General features: G+C 46.0%; 1 protein-coding gene across 1 annotated transcript in view; it reads left to right on the top strand.

Moving 5' to 3' along the window:
• LOC132763481 (sarcoplasmic/endoplasmic reticulum calcium ATPase 3) overlaps positions 1 to 25,044 on the top strand; it is a 62,236-nt gene that overhangs the window by 6,461 nt on the left and 30,731 nt on the right. The window contains exons 2-7 of the mRNA XM_060756975.2: positions 14,976 to 14,993; positions 15,289 to 15,371; positions 20,763 to 20,867; positions 21,402 to 21,540; positions 21,798 to 21,878; positions 23,740 to 23,825. Of these exons, the coding sequence (XP_060612958.2) occupies positions 14,976 to 14,993; positions 15,289 to 15,371; positions 20,763 to 20,867; positions 21,402 to 21,540; positions 21,798 to 21,878; positions 23,740 to 23,825 (512 nt within the window). The remainder of the gene's footprint in view (positions 1 to 14,975; positions 14,994 to 15,288; positions 15,372 to 20,762; positions 20,868 to 21,401; positions 21,541 to 21,797; positions 21,879 to 23,739; positions 23,826 to 25,044) is intronic.

Here is a 25,044-nt window from a genome sequence, read left to right as displayed (position 1 = left end):
TAGATGGATGGATGGATATACTCTTAGAGTTAGAAGAGACCCAAGGGTCATCCAGTCCAACCCTATCCTGACACGGAGGAAGACACCATCCGATCCCTCCTGGTGGAGGGCCATCCAGTCCAACCTCTCTAGATCGTTAGATGGATGGCTAGATTCTTAGAGTGGGAAGAGACCCAAGGGTCATCCAGTGCAACCCTGCCCTGGTATGGAGGAAGACACCATCCAATCCATCTCGATGGAGGGCCATAAAGTCCAACCCACTTCTGCCAGGCAGGAAGACACCATCTGATCCTTCCCAAGGGATGGCCGTCCAATGCAAATGTGCCTATACATAGATGGATAGATAGATAGATAGATAGATAGATAGATAGATAGATGATAGATAGATAGATAGATAGACAGATAGACAGACTCTTAGGGTTGGAAGAGGCCCAAGGGTCATCCAGTCCAACCCTATCCTGACATGGAGTAAGACACCATCCAATCCCTCCTGACAGAGGGCCATCCAGTCCAACCTCTCTAGATAGGTAGATGGTTGGATGGATAGATTCTTAGAGTTGGAATAGACCCAATGGTCATCCAGTCCAACCCTATCCTGACATGGAGGATACACCATCTGATCCCTCCTGATGGAGGACCATCCAGTCCAACCCTTCTAGATAGGTGGATGGATAAACTCTTAGAGTTGGAAGAGACCTAAGGATCATCCAGTCCAACTCTATCCTTACATGGAGAAAGACACCATCTGACCTTTCCCAACAGATTCAATTTTCTGAATTAACTGATGAGGTCTATCCACCAATGCAATTTCTGAATCAGCTGATGTGGTCTATCCAATGCAATTTTCTGAATTAGCTGATGTTGATCTATCCAATGCAATTTTCTGAATTGGCAGATGTGGTCTATCCAATGCAATTGTCTGAATCAGCTGATGTGGTCTATCTAATGCAATTTTCTGAATTAGCTGATGTGGTCTATCCAATGCAATTTTCTGAATTAGCTGATGTTGATCTATTCAATGCAATTTTCTGAATCGGCTGATGTGGTCTATCCAGTGCAATTGTTTGAATCAGCTGATGTGGTCTATCCAATGCAATTTTCTGAATTAGCTGATGTTGATCTATTCAATGCAATTTTCTGAATTGGCTGATGTGGTCTATCCAGTGCAATTGTCTGAATCAGCTGATGTGGTCTACCCAATGCAATTGTCTGAATCAGCTGATGTGGTCTATCCAATACAGTTTTCTGAATTAGCACCCCAAATAACCAAACTGAATCTAAAGTTGATCAAAAACTGATTCGTGACCCTTTCGGTACTAAAGTTCAAAGTAGTTCCTGGTTAATTGGCCCCTGGGTCAAATGGTCCCTGGTCAAAACAAACAAACAAAAAAGGTTGGGGACCACTGTTCTACAGTGTAGGATCTACACCGTCCAACTTTCCAAATTTTGGACACCCAGCAAAGGCCGTTTTGGCATCAAAAGCATTGAACACTCGTTTATGAACCAATATTCAATTCGGTTTGGAAGGGGGGAAACAGGTTGCTGGTTTGGTGAAAGTTTCCGTGACATGGGCAGGGTGTTTGCAAGAGAGAGGTTGTTCTTCCGCCGGATTACAACTTTGTAAACGGCTTTTTCCCGCGAGAAGCAGCTGAAGCCCGCCTGGAAGCTGGCCAGTGGCTTCTCAGGGTCGCAGGGCTTTAAAAGAAAAGGAATGTTATCACATCCTCTTTGAGTTTCTTTTTTCCTTTGTGGAGGAGACCGGCAAGGCCGGGGCGGGGAAGAAAGGCTTCGTTTCGTGCGCCTTCGTGGTTCAAAAATAACACCAGAAACAACAGGCACACAATGCCTTTCGTGCTCGTTTTCGGCTGCGCACAGGAAGCCCGGCTTCAGGTTGCCAGGGGCAATGGCCAGGCGGCTTTTATGGGTTGGGAGCCTGGAAATGCCTCACTCAAGTTCGGGAGCAGGGATTGGATTCATGCTGAAGGGAAGCGCTATAACACAATAACGCCACTCAGGATTAACGTTTGAGGGGAGCACTGTAGTGGCAGAATACTATCGCAAATTTAAATTTAGGAGAAGTCCAATAATGTCGTAATGCTACAGCGCCACAATGCTATAGTGGATTGGTATTTAAGAGAAGCGCTATAATGCCATAATGCTACAGCGCCACAATGCTATAGTGGATTAGCATTTAAGGGAAGCACTGTAATGCTATAACGCTACAGCGTCATAATACTATAGTGGATTAGCATTTAAAGGAAGCGCTATAATGCCATAACGCTACAGCGCCACGATGCTATAGTGGATTAACATTTATGTGAAGCACTGTAATGCCATAACGCTACAGCAGCATAATACTATAGTGGATTAGCATTTAAGGGGAGTGCTATAATGCCATAACGCCACAGCGCTATAATACTATAGTGGATTAGCATTTAAAGGGAGCGCTATAATGCCATAACGCTACAGTGCCACAATGCTATATTGGATTAGCATTTAAGGGAAGCGCTATAATGCCATAATGCTACAGCACCACAATGCTATATTGGATTAGCATTTAAGGGGAGCGCTATAATGCCATAACGCTACAGCGCCATAATACTATAGTGGATTGGCATTTAAGGGAAGCGCTATAATGCCATAACGCTACAGCGCCATAATACTATAGTGGATTGGCATTTAAGGGAAGCGCTATAATGCCATAACGGCGCAATGCTACATGGCTGCCATACTACACAGGCTTAAAATTATAGGGGAAGTGCTATCATGGCGCACCACTATAGTGCTATAAATGCAGTACTAGCTAAAATGTTATGATGCCATCATACCGCAATGCGATGACACCATAACGGTGTATCACTACAGAGGTCTTGTCCTTTCTGAGTGGGAAACGGGTCCCGAAGACAGAGATGGGCAGGGATAGCACCTTCTGCTTTTGGTGCGAATAAGCCCTGCAGAATAAGCCCTGCAGATCCAACCAGTCCATCCTCCAGGAAATAAAGCCCGACTGCTCACTGGAGGGAAAGATACTAGAGACAAAGTTGAAGTACTTTGGCCACATCATGAGGAGACAGGAAAGCCTAGAGAAGACAATGATGCTGGGGAAAGTGGAAGGCAAAAGGAAGAGGGGCCGACCAAGGGCAAGATGGATGGATGGCATCCTTGAAGTGACCGGACTGACCTTGAGGGAGCTGGGGGTGGTAACAGCCGACAGGGAGCTCTGGCGTGGGCTGGTCCATGAGGTCACGAAGAGTCGGAGACGACTGAACGAATGAACAACAACAACAAGCCCTGCAGACCCACACAACTTTCAGAGGCCTGGTGGAAACCAATGCCGTTCTGCTAGATGAATGCTTTGATGGACAACGCAATCATCACAGGAGATGAACAGGCCTGTGGTTTTGGGAGAGGGAACCCGTGTTCCTTGCTGTTCTTCCACTTCTCCCTCAGTTCCAGTCCTTAACAAAGCCGCCAGGTATCCATTACAAGTCCATCCATCCATCCATCTACCTATCTAGAGAGGTTGGACTTTATGGCCCTCTGTTGGGAGGGATTGGATGATGTCTTCTTCCGTGTCAGGATAGTGTTGGACTGGATGACCCTTGGGTCTCTTCCAACTTTAAGAGTCTATCCATCCATCCATCTACCTATCTAGAGAGGTTGGACTTTATGGCCCTCTGTTAGGAGGGATTGGATGATGTCTTCCTCCATGTCAGGATAGTGTTGGACTGGATGACGCTTGGGTCTCTTCCAACTCTAAGAGTCTATCCATCCATCTACCTATCTAGAGGGGTTGGCCTGGATGGCCCTCCATTGGGAGGATCGGATGTTTTCCTCCATGTCAGGATAGGGTTGTATTGGACGACACTTGGGTCTCTTCCAACTCTAAGAGTCTATCCAATCATCCATCCATCTACCTATCTAGAGGGGTTGGACTGGATGGCCCTCCGTCGGGAGGGATTGGGTGGTGTCTTCCTACATGTCAGGATAGGGGACTGGATGACCCTTGGGTCTCTTCCAACTCTAAGAGTCTATCCATCCATCTATCTGCCTATCTAGGGGGGTTGGACCTTATGGCCCTCCATCGGGAGGGATTGGGTGGTATCTTCCTCCATGTCAGGATAGGGTTGGACTGGATGACCCTTGGGTCTCTTCCAACTCTAAGAGTCTATCCATCCATCTATCTGCCTATCTAGGGGGGTTGGACCTTATGGCCCTCCATTGGGAAGGATCGGATGGTGTCTTCCTCCATGTCAGGATAGGGTTGGACTTTTGAAGCTTCGAGGCGGATATCGGATATTATAAATATTGTCAATATTGTAACAACCCAATTCAGCTCCACGCTACAATGTATCAGCCAAGCTTACTTTGTGCCTTCTGCAACTGCTAATTAAACCATTTATAATTAATAGCTAATGGCGAGTCATTATCTCCTAGACAATGGGTAGCATGGTTCTTGTGCTTCTGGTGTGGGAAAGCTGCCAGTGTTTTCAGTCGCCGTGGATTTGATCGACACGTAATTTTGGAGAGGGTTGGACTGGGTGGCCTTTGGGGGTCCTTCCAGCACTGGGCTCCTGTGGTCCGTTCATCTGGATGTCCATCTGTCTGGAGGGCTTTGACTAGGGCAGGACTGGAGGTTTGGAGGCAGAGAGGCGGGATGGCCATCTGTCGAGAGGGCTTTGATGGGTGGCCCTAGGTGGGAGGCCCCTCTATAGAGAGGAAAACCTCACTCAAAGCAAGAGGGGAAGCCTCCCCCTCTCTCTCTCTCTCTCTCTCTCTCTCTCTCTCTCTCTCTCTCGCAAAAGGCTCCAGCTGACTGCAAAGGAAGTGCTGTGGTTTCCGGGGAGCGCATGAGTCCGTTGCCCCGAGCGAGCGCCACTTTCCGGATCTATGACAACTGTGGTTGCAGCTCTCAAGCTGCAAATGAGGCCGGAGAAAGGCCGGGGGTGCCTCAAGTCCCTGGGAATCGCATTGGCCTTTTGCGCTGCTGCATCCCACTCTCGGCTCACGTTCAGCTTGGGGTCCGTCAACACTCCTAGATCCCTATATGCACAATATCAGTGTTTCTCAACCTGTGGGTCAGGATCGCAAGGGGGTTTCAGAGGGGTCGCCAAAGACCACCAGGAAACATATATTTCTGATGGTCTTAGGAACTCCTTTGGCAGAGAAGGCTGAAGATCTCTCCGCTAATCCTTCCTTTCCTTTGTGGAAACAGACTGCGAATCATCCCATTGAAAGCCCTCCTCCTGCTGTGATTGTAGGTGAACTATAAATCCCAAATGTCAAGGCCTATTTTCCCCAAACACCACCAGTGTTTGCTCACATTTGTGCATATTGAGTATCCGTGCCAAGTTTGGTCCAGACTCATCATTGTTTGAGTCCACAGTGTTCTCTGGATGTAGGTGAACTACAACTCCCAAACTCAAGGTCAGTGCCCACCAAACCCTTCCAGCATATTCTGTTAGTCATGGGAGTTCTGTCTGTCAAGTTTGGTTCAATTCCATTGCTGGTGTGGTTCAGAATGCTCTTTGATTGTAGGTGAACTATAAATCCCAGCAACTACAACCCCCAAATGCCAAGGCTTATTTTCCCCAAACTCCACCAGCGTTCACATTTGGGCATACTGGGTATTTGTGCCAAGTTTTGTCTGGACCCATCATTGTTTGACTCCACAGTGCTCTCTGGATATAGGTGAACTACAACTCCAAAACTCAAGATCAATGCCCACCAAACCCTTCCAGGATTTTCTGTTGATCATGGCAGTTCTGTGCCAACTTTGGTCCTGTTGGTCATGCAAGTTCTGTGTGGGAAGTTTGGCCCAGTTCCATCTTTGATTGTAGGCGAACTATAAATCCCAGCAACTACAACTCCCAAATGTCAAGGCCTATTTTCCCCAAACTCCACCAGCATTCACATTTGAATGTATTGAGTATTTGTGCCAAGTTTGGTCCAGACCCATTATGGTTTGAGTCCATAGTGTTCTCTGGATGTAGGCGAACTACAACTCCCAAACTCAAGGTCAGTGCCCACCAAACCCTTCCAGCATATTCTGTTAATCATGGGAGTTCTGTCTGCCAAGTTTGGTTCAATTCTATTGGTGGTGGTGTTCAGAATGCTCTTTGATTGTAGGTGAACTATAAATCCCAGTAACTACAACTCCCAAACTGAAGGTCCATGCACACCAAACCCTTCCAGCATATTCTGTTCGTCATGGAGGTTCTGTGTGCCATGTTTGGTTCAAGTCCATCGTTCAAATGCTCTTTGATTGTAGGTGAACTATAAATCCCAGCGAACTACAACTCCCAAATGTCAAGGCCTATTTTCCCCAAGTGAAAGGGACGCGGGACTCTCTCGGCTACTGCCCAGTGTCCCTTTCACCTGTTTCCAGGCTCTGCGCACTGGACCTTTTGTTGCCCTGCCCGTTTGTGTCTTGAAAGACGGGCGACGTGGCGTTCTCCTCCGTCAGGCCTGGCCGGGGATGATGTGCCTGGGTGCCTCTGCTGCTGCTGTTTCTGTGGCCGCTGCCGTGCGCGCGTGTCGGGAAAGCAGCCGAACCTGTTGTGTGAGTTGGCGGCAGATGGGGGCCCCCGGCGTAACCATGGAGACGGGGCGCTTTATGGATTTGTCACGGCGGGAAGAGGCGAGCGCCTCCGTTGTCTGCTGTTTTTTGTGCCCAGAATCTGCCTAGAATCCTAGAGTCAGTGGGGGACCCCCAAAGGTCATCCAGTCCAACCCAACACCATCCAAGCCCTCCTGGCAGCCAACCATCCAGCTTCTGTTGGAAAGAGGTGCCAATGAATCCTAGATCAGTGGGGGACCCCAGAGGTCATCCAGTCCAACACCATCCAAGCCCTCCTGGCAGAGGACCATCCAGCCTCTGTTGGGAAGAGGTGCCAACGAATCCTAGAGTCAATGGGGGACCCCAGAGGTCATCCAGTCCAACACCATCCAAGCCCTCCTGGCAGAGGAACATCCAGTCTCTGTTGGAAAGATGTTCCAAAGAATCCTAGATCAGTGGGGGACTCCAAAGGTCATCCAGTCCAACCTAACACCATCCAAGCCCTCCTGGCAGAGGACCATCCAGCCTCTGTTGGAAAGATGTGCCAAAAAATCCTAACATCAGTGAGGGACTCCAAAGGTCATCCAGGCCAACCCTGTTCCAACACAATTGAGGCCCTCCTGGCAGACGGCCACTCAGCCTCTGTTGGAAAGACATGCCAAAGGTCATCCAGTCCAACCCTGTTCCAACACCATCCAAGCCCTCCTGGCTGACAACCATCCAGCCTCTGTTGGAAAGATGTGCCAAAGAATCCTAGATCAGTGGGGAACTCCAAAGGTCATCGAGTCCAACCCTGTTCCAACACCATCCAAGCCCTCCTGGCAGACGGCCACCCAGCCTCTTTTGGAAAGACGTGCCATAGAATCCTAGAGTCAGTGGGGGACCCCAGAGTTCATCCAGTCCAACCCTGTTCCAACACCATACAAACCCTCCTGGCAGAGGGCCATCCAGCCTCTGTTGGAAAGATGTGCCAAAGAATCCTAGAGTCAGCAAGGGACCCTCAAAGGTCATCCAGTCTAACCCAACAACATCCAAGCCCTCCTGGCAGACAACCACCCAGCCTCTGTTGGAAAGATGTGCCATAGAATACTAGAGTCAATGGGGGACTCCAAAGGTCATCCAGTCCAACCTTGTTCCAACACCATCCAAGCCCTCCTGGCAGAGGACCCTCCAGCCTCTGTTGGAAAGATGTGCCAAAGGTCATCCAGTCTAACCCACAACATCTAAGCCCTCCTGGCAGACAACCATCCAGCCTCTGTTGAAAAGCTGTGCCATAGAATCCTAGAATCGGTGGGGGACCCCAGAGGTCATCCAGTCCAACACCATCCAAGCCCTCCTGGCAGAGGACCATCCAGCCTCTGTTGGAAAGATGTGCCAAAGAATCCTAGAGTCAGTGGGGAACTCCCAAAGGTCATCCAGTCCAATCCTGTTTCAACACTATCAAAGGCCTCCTGGCTGACAACCATCCAGCCTCTGTTGGAAAGATGTGCCATAGAATCCTAGAGTCAGTGGGGGACCCAAAGGTCATCCAGTCCAACCTCGCCCTGACATAAAGGGAGACACCATCAGATGGCCATCTGTAAGGAGGGATCGGGTGGTGTCTTTGTTGAATGGCAGGAGGGGCCCTTGGGGTCCCTTTCATCTTTTGGATTCTATGCTTCTATGAGATGGATTTTAAACAAAATCCAGATGGCCATCTGTTGGGAGGGATCGGGTGGCGTCTTCCTGCCGTGCACATAAACAGGGCTGGGAAATCCCTCCCCAGGTTTGCCGAAGCTGTCAAGCTGTGTCTGAGGCAAGGCAGAGCCCCCTTTTTGGTGCCTGGAGTGGCTTTTGCATCCCAGGCCAGGGATGAATCCCCGAGCGCATTACAATAACAATTTATTCTTTCCGAAAGCTTGGGAGGAGGCTCTGCTCTTTCTCTTCTTCCGGCCCTTGACAGGTGATTGTCTTCTCTGCTTTGGCTTTTCGGGTTTGGAAAGTCACCAAAGAGAGGCTGTGAGTGATCCAAAAGCAAGGGAACCGTGGCATCCATTGTCAAATCCTGCAGCAAAAAGGCGCTGTTTGGATGTGTTTGCACTGTAGGGTTAACACAGTTTGACACCACTTGTATTGCCATGGCTCACCGAAACATCGCTTTCAGGTGTGTTCTAGGAACCGCTTCCTGATGCAATTCTCCCAAATTGTAAACAAAGCCAGTACGGAATGGTTTTGCAGAAGGTTGTGCAAATTGAGAAGCCTACCACTAAAAATAATAATATATATAATATATGTATATTATATATTATAATATAATAATTGTAATATAATTGTAATATAATATAATAATGTATACTATATATTATAATATAATTATTTTATTTATTTTATTTCGTGTACTTATACCCCGCCCTTCTCAACCCCCGAGGGGGGACTCAGGGCGGCTTACAAAAGGCACATCTTGGTGCCTACACAAATACAATAACATATAAAACCAGCAATTAAATGGTCAACAATTAAAAACACTTAAAAACAATATATCACACAATCGATAGCCAATCTCAGACACAGCGTTCACCAACTCAGAGTTCATAATTCGTTCCACCATTGTCCAATTCCTATCCATCGTCACAGTCCCTTATTCATCTGCCAGAGTGCCCAAACGCCTGGTCCCACATCCACGTCTTTAATTTCTTTCTGAATGAAAGGAGGGATGTTGCTGATCTGATCTCCCCGGGGAGTGAATTCCATAGGTGAGGGGCCACCACCGAGAAGGCCCTGCTCCTCGTCCCCGCCAATCTCACTTGTGACAGAGGCGGGGTCGAGAGCAGGGCCTCCCCAGAGGATCTCAGACTCCGAGATGGGACGTAAAGGGAATCGTATAGGGTTTTGTAGGTCAAAACCAGCACTTTGAATTGTGCTCGGAACTGGATCGGCAGCCAGTGGAGCTGACATAACAGGGGGGTGGTATGCTCCCTGTATGATGCTCCAGTGAGCAGTCTGGCTGCCTCCCGCTGGACTAATTGAAGTTTCCGAACAGTCTTCAAAGGCAACCCCACGTAGAGTGCGTTGCAGTAATCTATCCGGGATGTAACAAGAGCGTGGACCACCGTGGCCAGATAATAATTGTAATATAGTGATAATATAATATAATAGTACAATAATAGTGTTGTGTCGTACCATAATGCTTTGATTCGAGCTGCAAGGAGAGGTGGGTAATAATAACAGTAGTAATAATAATAATAATAATAGTAATCATTAGAGAGAGCTAGGCCATGACTCACAAAACAAATGAAAAAATATGTGGAGGAGGAGGAGGAAGAGGAAGAGAGAGCTAGGCCAAGACTAACCAAACAACAACAATAACAATAGAGAACGAGGCCAAGATTCACAAAATAAATTTATATATATATATATATATATATATATATATATATATATATATAAAAATATAATTATATTGTATTATTCTTATTATTATGTAATATAATTATATATATAATTAATTATAATTATATTATATATAATTATATAATTATACTTACTATTATTATTAGAGGGAGTCAGGGCAAGACTAACCAAAGAAATATAAGAATTACAATAATAATAAAGAGAGCTAGGGCAAGACAAACCAAACAACAACAACAATAGAGAGAGAACGAGGCCAAGATTCACAAAGCAAATATAATAATAATAATAATAATAATAATAATAATAATAATAATAATATATTTGTATTACATAAGTATTATTATAATTAATTTATATATAATTATATATAATAAAATTATTATAATGTATTCTATATAATTGTATATAATAATAATAATAATAATAATAATAATAATAATAATAATAATAGAGAGTCAGGGCAAGACTAACCAAAGAAATATAATAATAATAATAATGAGAGCTAGAGTAAGACAAACCAAACTACAACAAAAATAGAGGGAGAACGAGGCCAAGATTCACAAAACAATACTATAATAATAATACTAATATAATTATATTATATAATAATATAATATTATTATTATATATAATATAATAATTATTTTATAATTTATTATTATTTATAACTATATTATATTATATGATTATATAATAATCATAATTAGAGAGAGTCAGGGCAAGACTAACCAAAGAAATATAATAATAATAATAATAATAATAATAATAATAATAATAATAAAGAGAGCTAGGTTAAGACAAACCAAACAACAACAACAATAGAGAGAGAACTAGGCCAAGATTCCCAAAACAATATAATAATAATATATTATATTATTATTATTATTATTATATATTATTATATAATTATAATTTAATAATAATAATAGTAATAATAATTAGAGAGTCTGGCCAAGACTCACAAAGCAAATGTCAACAGGGAAAAACATGCAATGCACACAGGTAGAGGACGGGGTAGGACGGGGGGGACGTATGGGAAGAGGATCTAAGGGTCTTGGTGCTGAACATGAGCCGAGAGTGTGATACGGCAGCAAAGAATGCCAACACAATTCTCAGTTGCATCCAGAGGAGCTGAGTGTCCAGGTTTAGGGCTGAGTATCTAGAAAAAAAGAGGACATGTGAAAGCGACCTGCTGGCTGGCCCTCTGTTGCAAGGGATCGGATTGTGTCTTTCTCCCTTCACCAGGCAGTGGGGATTCCCTTTGCAAACAGGACGCTTGTTTGACTTGGCAGGCCCGAAAATGTCAGCATTAGTCAAACAGACCAGTTCGCCCGGCAGTGTGACTTCCCTTTCTTCCGCCAAATTAATCCCCCGAGAAGTTTAGTCTCTGGACAGTTTAACCTGTGCCGTCCTGGGAAGAAGTTGGCCATTGTGACCCAAGTCTCACCCTTTTCCCTTCCTTCCTTCCTTCCTTCCTTCCTTCCTTCCTTCCTTCCTTCCTTCCTTCCTTTGAAACTTAAACATGTTTTCTAAGAAGTAAGTGGCATTGCAGCTATTATTTTGGAGACGGAAGTTTTGTTAACTAAGATATGCCTGTACACGGTGTCTTTATTATGGGGTAAACTTCCCTCCCTTCCTTTTCCTTCTCCTTCTTCTCTTCCTCCTCCTCCATCCATCCATAAGCAAAATGATAAAACATGTTTTCCAAGGCATAAATGATATTATTTCGAGCACAGAGGTTTTATGACCAGAGTGATGCCTATAGATCTTTCTTATGTGGAGTAACTCTTCCTTCCTTCCTTCCTTCCTTCCTTCCTTCCTTCCTTCCTTCCTTCCTTCCTTCCTTCCTCCCCTTCCTTCCTTCTTCCCTCCCTTCTTTTTTCTTCCCTTCTTTCCTCCCTCCCACCCTGCCTTCCTTCTTCCCTCTCTTCCTTCTTTCCTCCCTCCCTCCCTTCCCTCCTCCCTCCCTCCATTCCTTCCACTTCCTCCCTCTCTCCTTCTTCCCTTCCTTCTAACTCCTATCCCCTTCCTTCCTCCCTTCCTTCCTTCCTTCCTGCCTCCTCCCTTCTTTGTCTCCTTCTTTCCTTTCTTCCCTTCCTCCCCCATCCCTCCCTCCATTCCTTCCTTCTTCCCTTCCTCCCTCCCGCCCTTCCTCCCTTGTCTCCTTCTTCCCTTTCTTCCTCCTTCCCTCCCTCCCTCCCTTCCTTCTTCCCCTTCTTCCTTCTTTCCTCTCTCCCTTTCCCACTTCTTCCCTCCCTCGCTCCCTCCTCTTCTTCTTCCCTTATTTCCTTTCCTTCCTCCCTCTCTCCTTCTTCCCTTCCTTCTAACTCCTACCCCCTTCCTTCCTCCCTTCCTTCCTTCCTTCCTTCCTGCCTCCTCCCTCCTTTGTCTCCTTCTTTCCTTTCTTCCCTTCCTCCCCCATCCCTCCCTCCATTCCTTCCTTCTTCCCTTCCTCCCTCCCGCCCTTCCTCCCTTGTCTCCTTCTTCCCTTTCTTCCTCCTTCCCTCCCTCCCTCCCTTCCTTCTTCCCCTTCTTCCTTCTTTCCTCTCTCCCTTTCCCACTTCTTCCCTCCCTCGCTCCCTCCTCTTCTTCTTCCCTTATTTCCTTTCCTTCCTCCCTCCCTCCCACCCTCCCTTCCTTCTTCCCACCCTCCCTCCCTTCCCTCCTCCTTCCTTCTTCCCTCCCTTCTTTCCTTCCCTCCCTCCCTTCCTTCTTCCCTCCCTCCCTTCTTTTGTCCTTCCTTCTTTCCTTCCTTCCTTTCTTCTTCCCTCCCAACCTGCCTTCCTTTCTCCCTTCCTTCCCTCCTTCTTCACTTCCTCCCTCCCTCCTTTCTGCCCTTCCTTCCTTCTTCCCTTGCAGCTCTTAATTTGGATACTGAGCCGAATTTTATGACCCGAGTTAATTTTATGACTATATTTAGGCCTATATAACTATTTATTTGGGGCGAATCCTTTCCTCCTTCCTTTCCTTCCTTCCTTCCTTGAGTAAATCCTCAAAGTATTTCCAAAGGAGTAAATGACACAACAGCTTTTATTTTGGCAGAGCGGTTTTGTGAACTATATCTCTTTATTATGCTTACATATCTATTCCTCTTTCCGAAATATTTGTGGCTGGGAATGGTCCCCATTTGCTTCCCTGTGCTCCGTTGGCTCATTTCTACTTCCATAGTAGACTTGGTAGACCTTTGTAGAGAAAACGGTATGTCCCTGAACGGGGCTCCTTCCTTCCTTTTGGGGCCACGCTGGTTTCCCTAAATTGCGGGAAGCTCGTACACCTTCATGGAATGGCAAACAGGACATCCTGGATCCTCTCCACCTTCATGAATGGTGTATTGTCTTCATCAAAGGTTACAGGGAGAAGAAGGAAAATAAACAATTGAAAGCGGCCCAGCACTGGGCGAGCCAAGGGCCCTTTAGGTCTCCCACGTCCATTTCTATGGAGAAAACTCAACGTCAAGGAGTGGAACCAAGCCTGAGAAAACGGCTTGGTAGGAAATTACCAGTCAGGGTTTTGGAAAAGATAGGCCTGCATTGTGGGAAGAAGTTGGAGAAGATAGACCTCAGGTCTGAGCGGAAGTTGGAGGAGATAGGACTCAGGCCTGAGAAGAAGTTGGAGAAGATAGGTCTGAGGCCTGAGAAGAAGTTGGAGGAGATAGGCCTATGTTCTGATAGGAAGTTGGAGGAGATAGGTCTCTAGCCAGAGAAGAAGTTGGAGGAGATAGGCCCATGTTTTGATAGGGAGTTGAAGGGGATAGGTCTCAGGCCAGAGAAGAAGTTGGAGGAGATAGGCCTATGTTCTGATAGAAAGTTGGAGGAGATAGGTCTCTAGCCAGAGAAGAAGTTGGAGGAGATAGGCCCATGTTCTGATAGGGAGTTGAAGGAGATAGGTCTAAGGCCAGAGAAGAAGTTGGAGGAGATAGGCCCATGTTCTGATAGGGAGTTGAAGGAGATAGGTCTCAGGCCAGAGAAGAAGTTGGAGGAGATAGGGCTCAGGTCAGTGAGGAAGTTGGAGAATGTAGACCTCAGGTCTGAGCGGAAGTTGGAGGAGATAGAGCTCAGATCTGATAGGAAGTTGGAGAAGATAGGTCTCTGACCTGAGAAGAAGTTGGAGGAGATAGACCTATGTTCTGATAGGAAGTTGGAGGAGATAGATCTCAGGTCGGAGAGGAAGATAGGTCTCTGGCCTGAGAAGAAGTTGGAGGAGATAGGCCTATGTTCTGATAGGAAGTTGGAGAAGATAGGACTCATGTTGGACAGGGACGAGATAGGGCACACATCTGAGGGGAAGGTCGAGAAGATAGGCCTCAGGTGTTAGAGGAAGTTGGAAAACATAGGCCTCAGATCTGAGAGAAAGTTGGAGAAGATAGGTCTCCGTCCTGAGAAGAAGTTGGAGGAGATAAGCCTATGATCTGATAGGAAGTTGGAGAAGATAGGGCTCAGGTTGGACAGGGAGGAGATAGGGCACAGCTCTGGGGTGAAGATCGAGAAGATAGGCCTCAGGTGTGAGAGGAAGTTGGAGAAGCTAGGCCTTAGGTCTGAGAGGAAGTTGGAGGAGACAGGCCTTAGGTCTGAGAGGAAGTTGGAGGAGATAGAACTCAGGTGAGAGAGGAAGTTGGAAAAGATAGGCCTCAGGTCTGAGAGGACGTTGGAGGGGATAGGCCTCAGGTCTGAAAAGAAGTTGGAAAAGATAGGCCTCAGGTCTGAGATGACGTTGGAGAAGCTAGGCCTCAGGTCTGAAAAGAAGTTGGAGAAGATAGGCCTCAGGTGTAAGAAGAAGTAGGTGAAAATAGGGCCCAGGTCTGAGAGGAAGTTTGAGAAGATAGGGCTCAGGTCTGAGAAGAAGGTGGAGAAGATAGGCCTCAGCTCTGAGAGGAAGTTGGAGGAGATAGCACCAGTGTGTTATGACAAATCGTATTTGTTGTGCTTTGATACGGTCCATGCCTTCGTGAATCAATAACTCCTGTCTTTGTTTCTCCTTCTCTTGTTCCATTGTGGCTGCTTTTGGATCTTCCATCGGAAACCTGTAGAACTTCCCGCTGAAGAAGGTAGGTCCCTCAGTTGTCCTGTCTTCAGAGTTAGGGTTTCTACACTGTTGAAATAATGAGGTTAACCACCTGGGGATCATAGAAGTTGTAGAACTAGGCTTTAGCATTGGAAGCTGACGGTCGAGATTCCTAGGAAGAACCTCTTACGTTGAACCCGCCAGTCATCCAATGCCCTGGAAATGGGGAGGAGGCACTACTATCCTTCCAAGTGTGGGAGCAGGCCTTCATTTGCAGAATTGTCGCCTTGTGTATCATTCCTTATTCTAAATTTTTCCTATCCTTCTCTCATTCCTAGGGAAGTCCCTCCTGGAACTCATCTTGGAGCAATTTGAGGATCTCTTGGTGCGCATCCTCCTTATGGCTGCGTTCGTTTCCTTTGTGAGTACTTCTCGTTCAAATCACGCTCTCCATTCTTCTCCTTGACAAGAAAGATTATCTGAATTAGAGATGGGGAGGCCTGGAAAAACTCCAGAGTTTCCATAGGGTTGGAAGAGACTCTAAAGATCACCCAGTCCAGCCCTCTTCTTTCTGCCAGGCGTAAAAGTACCATCAAAGCACCCCCAACAGATGGCCATCCAGTCTCTGCTTGAGATATAGCACTACATTGGACTCATCCATGAGTAGAGGGTAGATTTGGGGTGGAGCGGGGCAGAATAATGGACTTTGCTTCGATCCTAAAAGGTGGGGGTCAAAGCCTGGTATTTGGCCTTTAATGCATTGAACTCAATGAGTCCATTGAATGCATTCAACTCAAGGGATGCACTCAACTCCATTAGTAAACTTCAAGCATTGGGCTCAGTGGGCGGATAGAGCTCAATGAGTACATTTTAGGCATTGTACTCCATTAGTACACTTTTGATATTGAACTCAATGGGCGCAGTGAATGGAAGGGGTGCATTTAATACATTGAACTCAATGGGTCCATTGAATGCATTCAACTCAAGGGGTGCACTCAACTCCATTAGTAAAATTTAGGCATTGGGCTCAATGGGTGGATAGAGCTCAATGAGTACATTTAAGGCATTGTACTCCATTAGTACACTTTTGATATTGAACTCAATGGGCGCAGTGAATGGAAGGGGTGCATTTAATGCATTGAACTCAATGAGTCCATTGAATGCATTCAACTCAAGGGGTGCACTCAACTCCATTAGTAAAATTTAGGCATTGGGCTCAGTGGGTGGATAGAGCTCAATGAGTACATTTAAGGCATTGTACCCCATTAGTACACTTTTGCCATTGAACTCAATGGGTGCGGTGAATGGAAGGGGTGCATTTAGTACATTGAATTCAATGAGTCCATTGAATGCATTCAACTCAAGGGGTGCACTCAACTCCATTAGTAAACTTTAAGCATTGGGCTCAATGGGTGGATAGAGCTCAATGAGTACATTTTAGGCATTGTACTCCATTGGTACGCTTTTGACATTGAACTCAATGGGTGCAGGGAATGGAATGGGTGCATTTAATGCATTGAACTCAATGAGTCCATTCAATGCGTTCAACTCAAGGGACGCACTCAACTCCATTAGTAAACTTTAGGCATTGGGCTAAATTTATTTATTTTGGGTATTTGTACCCCGCCCTTCTCAACCCCTGGGGGGTGGGGGCAGACCCAGGCGGCTTCCACCCGGCACATGTTCGATGCGTACACGTAAAATACAATAAAATATACCTCAAAATCAATAATTATAAATAGTTAAGAACATTAAATTAATACAATCAAGTCTACTAAAAAAGGGAGCCCGTCTGGTGGCTGTCGTCCCATCGAGTTCTTTAATTGTAGGCTCCATTAAGCTTATCCATAAACCATTTCCATAGCAATTGGACTCAATGAGTATTTGACATGCATTGAACTCAATGAGTGAATGCCACAGGTGGGGGGCCACCACTGAGAAGGCCATGTTCCTCATCTCCACCAACAGTGTTGTATGCATTGAGCCCATTTGGTGCATTGGACTCAATGAGTATATGGCATGCATTGAACTCAATGATTGAATGAATGCCACAGGTGGGGGGCCACCACCGAGAAGACCCTGTCCCTCGTCCCCACCAACCGTGTTGGGTGCATTGAGCCCATTTGGTGCATTGGACTCAATGAGTATATGGCATGCATTGAACTCAATGAGTCCATTTAATGCATTTAACTCAAGGGCTGCACTGAACCCCATTACTAAACTTTAGGCATTGGGCTCAATGGGTGCATTGAACTCAGTGAGGACATTTTAGGCATTGTGCTCCATTAGCGGAACGCCCGGTGGCATAGTGACACGACAAAACAAACAAACAAACAAAGAAAAAACAAACTCCATTAGTACACTTTTGACATTGAACTCAATGGGTGCAGTGAATGGAAGGGCTACATTTAATGCATTGAACTCAAGGGGCACACTTAACTCCATTAGTAAACTTTAGTCATTGGACTCAATGGGTGCATTGAGCTCATTTGGTGCATTGGGTGCACTGGGTACATGAAATGCATTGAACTAAATGAATCCATTTAATGCATTGAACTCAAAGGGTGCGCTTAACTCCATTAGTAAACTTTAGTCATTGGACTCAGTGGGTGCATTGAGCTCATTTGGTGCATTGGGCTCACTGGGTACATGAAATGCATTGCACTAAATGAATCCATTTAATGCATTGAACTCAAGAGGTGTGCTTAACTCCATTAGTAAACTTTAGTCATTGGACTCAATGGGTGCATTGAGCTCAGTTGGTGCGTTGGGCTCACTGAGTACATGAAATGCATTGCACTAAATGAATCCACTTAATGCATTGAACTCAAGGGGTGCATTCAACCCATTAGTAAACTTTAGGCATTGTGTCTGATGGGTGCATTGGACTCAATGAGTACCTTGTAGGCATTGGACTCCATTATTGCATTTTTGGCATTGGACACAAGGGGAGCACTTCAGCGCGAATGGGATTGCCGTGTGACGTGGGTCTCATGCGCAGCCGGATTGGGGCGAGGCCATTGAGCCCCCAAAGGCGAGCATTCCATTTGCGCCAATGGGGCATTCCTGGCATCCCCGCCCGGCAGGTATCCAGCCCCGCCCAAACCCCTTCCAGGTGAAGGAGAATGGCAGCGCAAGGGTGGGGAGTTGTTTAGGGGTTCACGCCCAGGCGCCTTTGTGTGCGCAACCTCCCCATAGGTCAACATGGGAGGGAGCCTTGGCATTGTGGACGATGGGTGTGGCCGAAGCCGACACGGTTAGTTTTCTCAGACCAATTAATTCCACCCATCAAAGTGATTAGAACAGACAGCTTTCCGGCCTCAAATGTGCGCATTGCGCCGTTCTCAGGGATCTTAAGGCAGTTGGCGCAAGGCCCTTTCCAAGCCTTCGAATGCCAGAGCCTGGGCAGCATCGACGCTGCGGGAATTGGTCCATCGTGGACCCCGCTTTTGCTGCTGTGGAAGCATTACACCAGCACCCTTTGGCAGAGAGAACTACAGCTCCCACAATTCCACAGCAATGGTGTCAAAAGTGGTGCCACGCTGTGTTGATTTGACAGTGTCGAATATGAAAGTGCGCCAAACTGCCTTCACTCTCCAGTGTAGAGAGCGGTGTGTCAGTCTTGGAGTGGGGCAACACTCAAACTCAGGGGAACTCCAGACAAAAAAACAATCAGGGACAGCTAATCACCTCTCAACAAAGGATTTCCCCAGGCAGTAAGAAAGCACACGTAAAAACTGCTAGGCCATCAAGTGCTAATCAAGGTGGTGAATGGAAACATTCACACCTAGCTCCAATAGACAAGAGTTCTTTCTCCATCTTGGACTTTCCACAGGTATATAGGGCCAGCTGACACCTCCCAAAAAAGGATTCCCCCAGGCAGTAACAGGGAACACCTAAAAACTGCTAGGCCATCAAATGCTAATCAACAGACAAGAGTTCTTTCTCCTCCTTGGACTTTCCACAGGTATATAGGGCCAGCTGACACCTCCCAACAAAGGATTCCCCCAGGCAGTAACAAGGCACACCTAAAACTGTTCGGCAATCAAATGCTAATCAAGGTGGCCAATGGAAACATTCACATCTACCTCCAACAGACAAGAGTTCCTTCTCCCACCCTGGACTTTCCACAGATATATAGGGCTAGCTGATACCTCCCAACAAAGGATTCCCCCAGGCAGTAACAGGGCACACCTAAAAACTGCTAGGCCATCAAATGCTAATCAAGGTGGTCAGTGGAAGCATTCACACATAGCTCCAACAGACAAGAGTTCTTTCTCCATCTTGGACTTTCCATAGGTATATAGGGCATATAGTAGTAGTAGTAGTAGTAATAATAATAATATAAACTTTATTTATATTCCAGTCCACCCTGTCTCCCCAAAGGGACTCAAATTATATAATATATGCCATTTGAAAGGAGTTGTTCTACTCCAGAAACGTTGCTATATTATTATATTATGTTATATTATATATTATATTCTACATATTATTATTACACATTATTATTGTATATATAATATTGTATTATATATCTATAATTATTGTAGGATGCACCCCATTCTTAGAGATGTTTATCCGGAGGGGGGGGGGGGAGGGGGCTGGTGGTGCAGTGGGTTAAACTGCTGAGCTGCTGAACTTGCTGACCAAAAGGTTGCCGGTTCAAATCCGGGAAGTGGGGTGCGCTCCCGCTGTTAGGCCCAGCTCCTGCCAACCTAGCAGTTCGAAAACATGCAAATGTGAGTAGATCAATAGGTACCGCTCCGGTGGGAAGGTAACTGCGCTCCATGCAGCCATACTGGCCGCATGATCTTGGAGGCGCCTATGGACAACGCCGGCTCTGCGGCTTAGAAATGGAGATGTGCACTAGAGTCCCGGACTCGGACACGACTGGACTTAATATCAGGGGAAAACCTTTACTATACAGGGGGGAGTATATCTTAGAATCAAAGAAATGCAGCTAATAACAATAACAACAACAACAACTCGTAGACTCAAACAACTGGTCAAAAAAATAGAAGACATAATAGTTTAGATGAAAAAATCCAAAGCTGTTTCTATGCTACGTCAAATTAGGTTTTTCTCTGTTTGCTTTAAATGATTGTATTTTGGTATGTGAACAATATATGGGTATAGTACAGGGTCTAGAATTAGGCCTATTTCTCTTTTGTAATAACAAAATTTTCACTAAAGATACTTTAGAAATACTTTAGGAACGAAACCCCTAACTTTGGAATGAGTTTTGAAACACCAACCACACAGCCCTCACACCCACCGTTGTGCGGGTGCGGTTGAGTCCGCTGCCCTCCTCTCTCCTTGGCCCTCGCTCCCTTTCCTTTCCCTCCCTCCCTATATATCTTGATAGGTAAGTTAACAGTGCCCAGCTATCTAACTGATCCACAGCCAACATCTTACCACTCTCCATGCTCACAAGAGAAGAAGACTTAGAGTCTGGCCATGTGCTCAGAGCATCCGTCCAACAAGAAAGGTAGTAAATAGGGGGAGAGAACAGAGTGATGGGCAGGCAGAGAAGCCAATAGGGGAAAGGGCTTTTCCGTGACTATCAGAGTCCTCAATGAGGACTACACACTTGCGCTTGAGTTCTAGCAAAGCGAAACTGCATATATGGGAAACATACTGTATGATGATGATGATGATGATGATTATTGTGTGCCGGTGGCTGTCATTTTGGCCACCATGGATGCCAACCTTTTCTCCCAGTACTTCTACATCGAGGGCCGGCAGCATCCCGTCCAGATCTTGTTGCTGTTGTTGTTTTGAGGAAGCATTGCCCCCTTCTTTCCACCCGCAGGTCCTCGCCTGGTTTGAGGAAGGGGAAGAAACGGTAACCGCCTTCGTGGAGCCTGTGGTTATCATCCTGATCCTCATTGCCAACGCCGCGGTCGGGGTCTGGCAGGTAGGAAGCGCGATGGGGCTTTTGCTGGATACCCAATCTGTCCCCTCCCAACAGATGGCCAGCTGGCCTCTGCTGAGTGAAGGGACTCCTGTGCAGTTGTGCTGAACGGCTCTGAGTTCTTTCCCTCCAATTTGAATCCATTGGTCCAGATCCTCACCGTTGCACTCTAGCTCTGGAACACCTTTCCACCCAAAACCACACAGAGCTCAGAAGTAGCTAACTTCAGTTGAATGAAAAGTAATGCCTCCACCTTCGTAACTCCTCAACAGATGGCATTACTTGTAAGCGGCATGTACTGGCTTGTTCAGGAGACTCTCCTCTACAGTTCCATTTTGGCAGGAAGCCTTAGCATTGAATGGTTGTGTTGTTAAAATGCAAAGTATGGAAAGTATGGAGGCCTTTGGGAAATGGTGGGTGGATTTGAGCACTGCTGAGGCTGGGAAAGAGGTACCCTGACCATGGAGGGAACTGCAAAATGTACAGTGGGGGGTTGATGGCGCTCCCCGCCGTACATTAAAGTCCCCTTTCCAACAGGAGAGGAATGCAGAGAGTGCCATCGAAGCCTTGAAGGAATACGAGCCTGAAATGGGGAAGGTCCTCCGGGCTGACCGAAGTGGTGTCCAGCGGATACGGGCTCGAGACCTCGTCCCCGGAGACATCGTGGAGGTTGCAGGTGTGTCCGCTATGTCGCTTCATCTATGTGCATTTTAATGGCATCGTGTTGTTTGGTCCGGATGTTTTGACGGCACCGTGCCCCCCCCCAAGTGTGGTGGGTAATAAATAAATAAACAACAACAACATTTGCCAGCACACCTGGAAAAGTCAAAACAGGAGGACTTAATGGTATTCTACCTGATAGGTCCTCCAACACGACTCTGTGGCATGTGGTTTAGGATCTCAACTCCTCTGGGTTTTTGGGGTTTTTTGCAGTCGGCGACAAGGTGCCAGCGGACATTCGGATCATTGAGATTAAATCCACGACGCTGCGAGTGGACCAGTCCATTCTTACTGGTGAGGTCCCAAGAGAGCCGCCGTGATCTATTTGCTTGTCCTTAAGGAGGACTCCTTCCTCCCTCTGTCCTCTTCCCTTCTTTTTCTCTCTTACCTCTCTCCCTCTCTTCTTTTCCCCTGTCCTTTCCCTTCCTCCTTTCCCTCCCTCCCTTCTTTTCTTCCTTTCTGTCTTCCCAACCTGTTCCTCTGTCCTTTTCCTTCCCCCTTCTTTCCTGCCCATCCCTTTGCCCTTCCGTTCTCTTGCCTCCTTTTATATCCTTCCTTCCTTCCCTACCTACCTACCTGTCTGTCTGTCTGTCTGTCTGTCTTCCCTCCCTCCCTTCTTTTTCTGTCCTCTTCCTTCCTCCTTTTTCTTTCCTGTCCATCCCTTTGCCCTTCTGCTCTCTTGCCTCCTTTTCCTCCTTCCCTCCCTCCCTCCCTTCCTCCCTTTCTTTCTTTCCTCCCTTCCTTCATTCCTTCTTTTTCCCTTCCCCTTCCTTCCTTCCTTCCTTCCTTCCTTCCTTCCTTCCTTCCTTCCTTCCCACCTTTTCCTCCCTCCCTCCTTTCCCCTCCCTCCTTTCCCTCCCTCCTTTCCTTCCCTCCCTCCCTCCCTCCCTCCCTCCTGTCTCCCTCCCTTCTTTTCCTGTCCCTTTTCTTCCTCCTTTTTTTCCTGCCCATCCCTTTGCCCTTCTGTTTTCCTGCCTCCTTTCCCTTCCTCCCTCCCTCCCTCCCTTCCTTTCTTTCTTTCTTTCCTCCCTTCCTTCATCCCTTCTTTTTCCCTTCCCCTTCCTTCCTTCCTTCCTTCCTTCCTTCCTTCCTTCCTTCCCACCTTTTCCTCCCTCCCTCCTTTTCCCCTGTCCTTCCCCTTCCTCCTTTCCCTCCCTCCCTCCCTCCCTCCCTCCCTCCCTCCCTCCCTCCCTCCCACCCACCCTCCCTCCTGTCTCCCTCCCTTCTTTTCCTGTCCCTTTTCTTCCTCCTTTTTCTTTCCTGCCCATTCCTTTGCCCTTCTGTTTTCCTCCCTCCCTCCCTCCCTCCCTCCCTCCCTCCCTCCCTCCCTCCCTCCCTCCCTTCCTTTCTTTCTTTCTTTCTTTCTTTCTTTCCTCCCTTCCTTCCTTCATCCCTTCTTTTTCCCTTCCCTTTCCTTCCTTCCTTCCTTCCTTCCTTCCTTCCTTCCTTCCTTCCTTCCTTCCTTCCTGTCTTTTCCTCCCTCCCTCCCTTCTTTTCCCCTGTCCTTTCCCTTCCTCCTTTCCCTCCCTCCCTCCCTTCCTGTCTTCCCTCCCTTTCTCTCTGTCCTTTTCCTTCCTCCTTTTTCTTTCCTGCCCATCCCTTTGCCCTTCCGGTCTCTTGCCCCCTTTTCCATCCCTCCCTCCCTCCCTCCCTCCCTCCCTCCCTCCCTCCCTCCCTCCTTCCTTCCTTCCTTTCTTTCTTTCATTCTTCCCTACCTGCCTGCCTACCTACCTACCTACCTATCTAATCTTTCTGTCTTCCCTCCCTCCCTTCTTTTCCTGTCCCTTTCCTTCATCCTTTTTCTTTCCTGCCCATCCCTTTGCCCTTCTGTTCTCTTGCCTCCTTTTCCTCCCTCCCTCCCCCCTTTCCTCCCTCTTCCTTCCTTCTTTCCTTCTTGTCTTCCCTCCCTTCTTTCATCCCTTCTTTTTCCTTTCCCCTTCCTTCCTTCCCATCCTTTTTTCCTCTCTTTCCCCCTCCCTTCTTTCCTTCCTCTTTCCCTTCGTTTCCCTTTGCCTGTGTCCTGCCTCCCTCCCTCCTTTCCTGGCTATTCTTCCTTGCTATCATTTCCCCCTCTTTCCTTCCTCCCTCCTTTCCTTCCTTTCTTCCTCCTTTCCCCCCAGGTGGGTCCTTCCCTCACCGGTCGCTCTCTTTGCAGGCGAATCCGTCTCCGTCATTAAGCACACGGACCCCGTTCCAGATCCCCGGGCCGTCAACCAGGATAAGAAGAACATGCTTTTTTCTGTAAGTATCTTCAGGATAATTCCCGATGTCCCTCCTCTAGACAATTTCCATCCTATTGGGACGGCCTGGCTCTTTGGACCCATTTGCGCTGTACATAATGGGATAATTGCGGACTCATGCAGTTAATTGCAGATCCAGGGTCATCCAGTCCAACCTGCTTCTGCCAGGCAGAATGACACAATCCAAGCCCTCCCGACAGATAGCTATTCAGCTTCTCTTTACAAACCTCCACTAGTCTCCAAAGCAGTGGCATGTTTAGTTTCTGAACCGCTCTGACCGTCGGGAAGTTCTTCCTAATGTTTCAGTAGAATCCCTTCTCCTAAAATTGCTACCCATTGGGTCTTGGTCTCCCAAGCTGCAGAAAATAAGATTTCCGTGTTCCTGACGAGGAGCCGTTTGTAAGTTGAATATTTGTAACTCGGAGGCTGTCTGTATATATATATGTAAAATAATAATAATAATAATAATAATAATAATAATAATAATAATATTATAATACCACCACTACTACTACTAATAGTAAAATAATACTAATGTTATAATACCACCACCACCAATAATAATAATAATAATAAAATAATATTATAATACTACTACTACTAATAAAATAGTAATAATATAATACATTTACTACTGCTATTACTATTACTGCTACTACTACTACTAATAATAATAATAATATAATACAACTACTACTATTACTACTACTAATAGTAATAAAATAATAATATTATAATACCACTACTACTAATAATAATGAAATAATACTACAAATAATAATAATAATAAAAAAATAATATTATAATACTACTACTACTAATAAAATAATAATAATAATATAACACATCTTCTACTGCTACTACTACTAATAATAATAATATAGTACAACTACTACTATTACTACTACTACTAATAGTAATACAATAATAATATTATAATACCACTACTACTACTACTACTAATAATAATAATAATAAAATAATATTATAATACTACTACCAATAAAATAATAATACATCTACTACTACTATTACTACTACTAATAGTAATAAAATAATAATACTATAATACCACCACTACTACTACTACTACTACTAATAATAATAGTAATAATATTCTAATACCACTACTATTAGTAATAATAATAATAATAGTAATAATATTCTAATACCACTACTTCTACTAATAATAATAATAATAAAATAGTAATAATATTCTA

This window comes from Anolis sagrei, chromosome 11, assembly GCF_037176765.1.
Source record: "Anolis sagrei isolate rAnoSag1 chromosome 11, rAnoSag1.mat, whole genome shotgun sequence".
NCBI classification, from domain to species: Eukaryota; Metazoa; Chordata; class Lepidosauria; order Squamata; family Dactyloidae; genus Anolis; species Anolis sagrei.
This window is presented reverse-complemented; position numbering and strand designations above follow the sequence as displayed.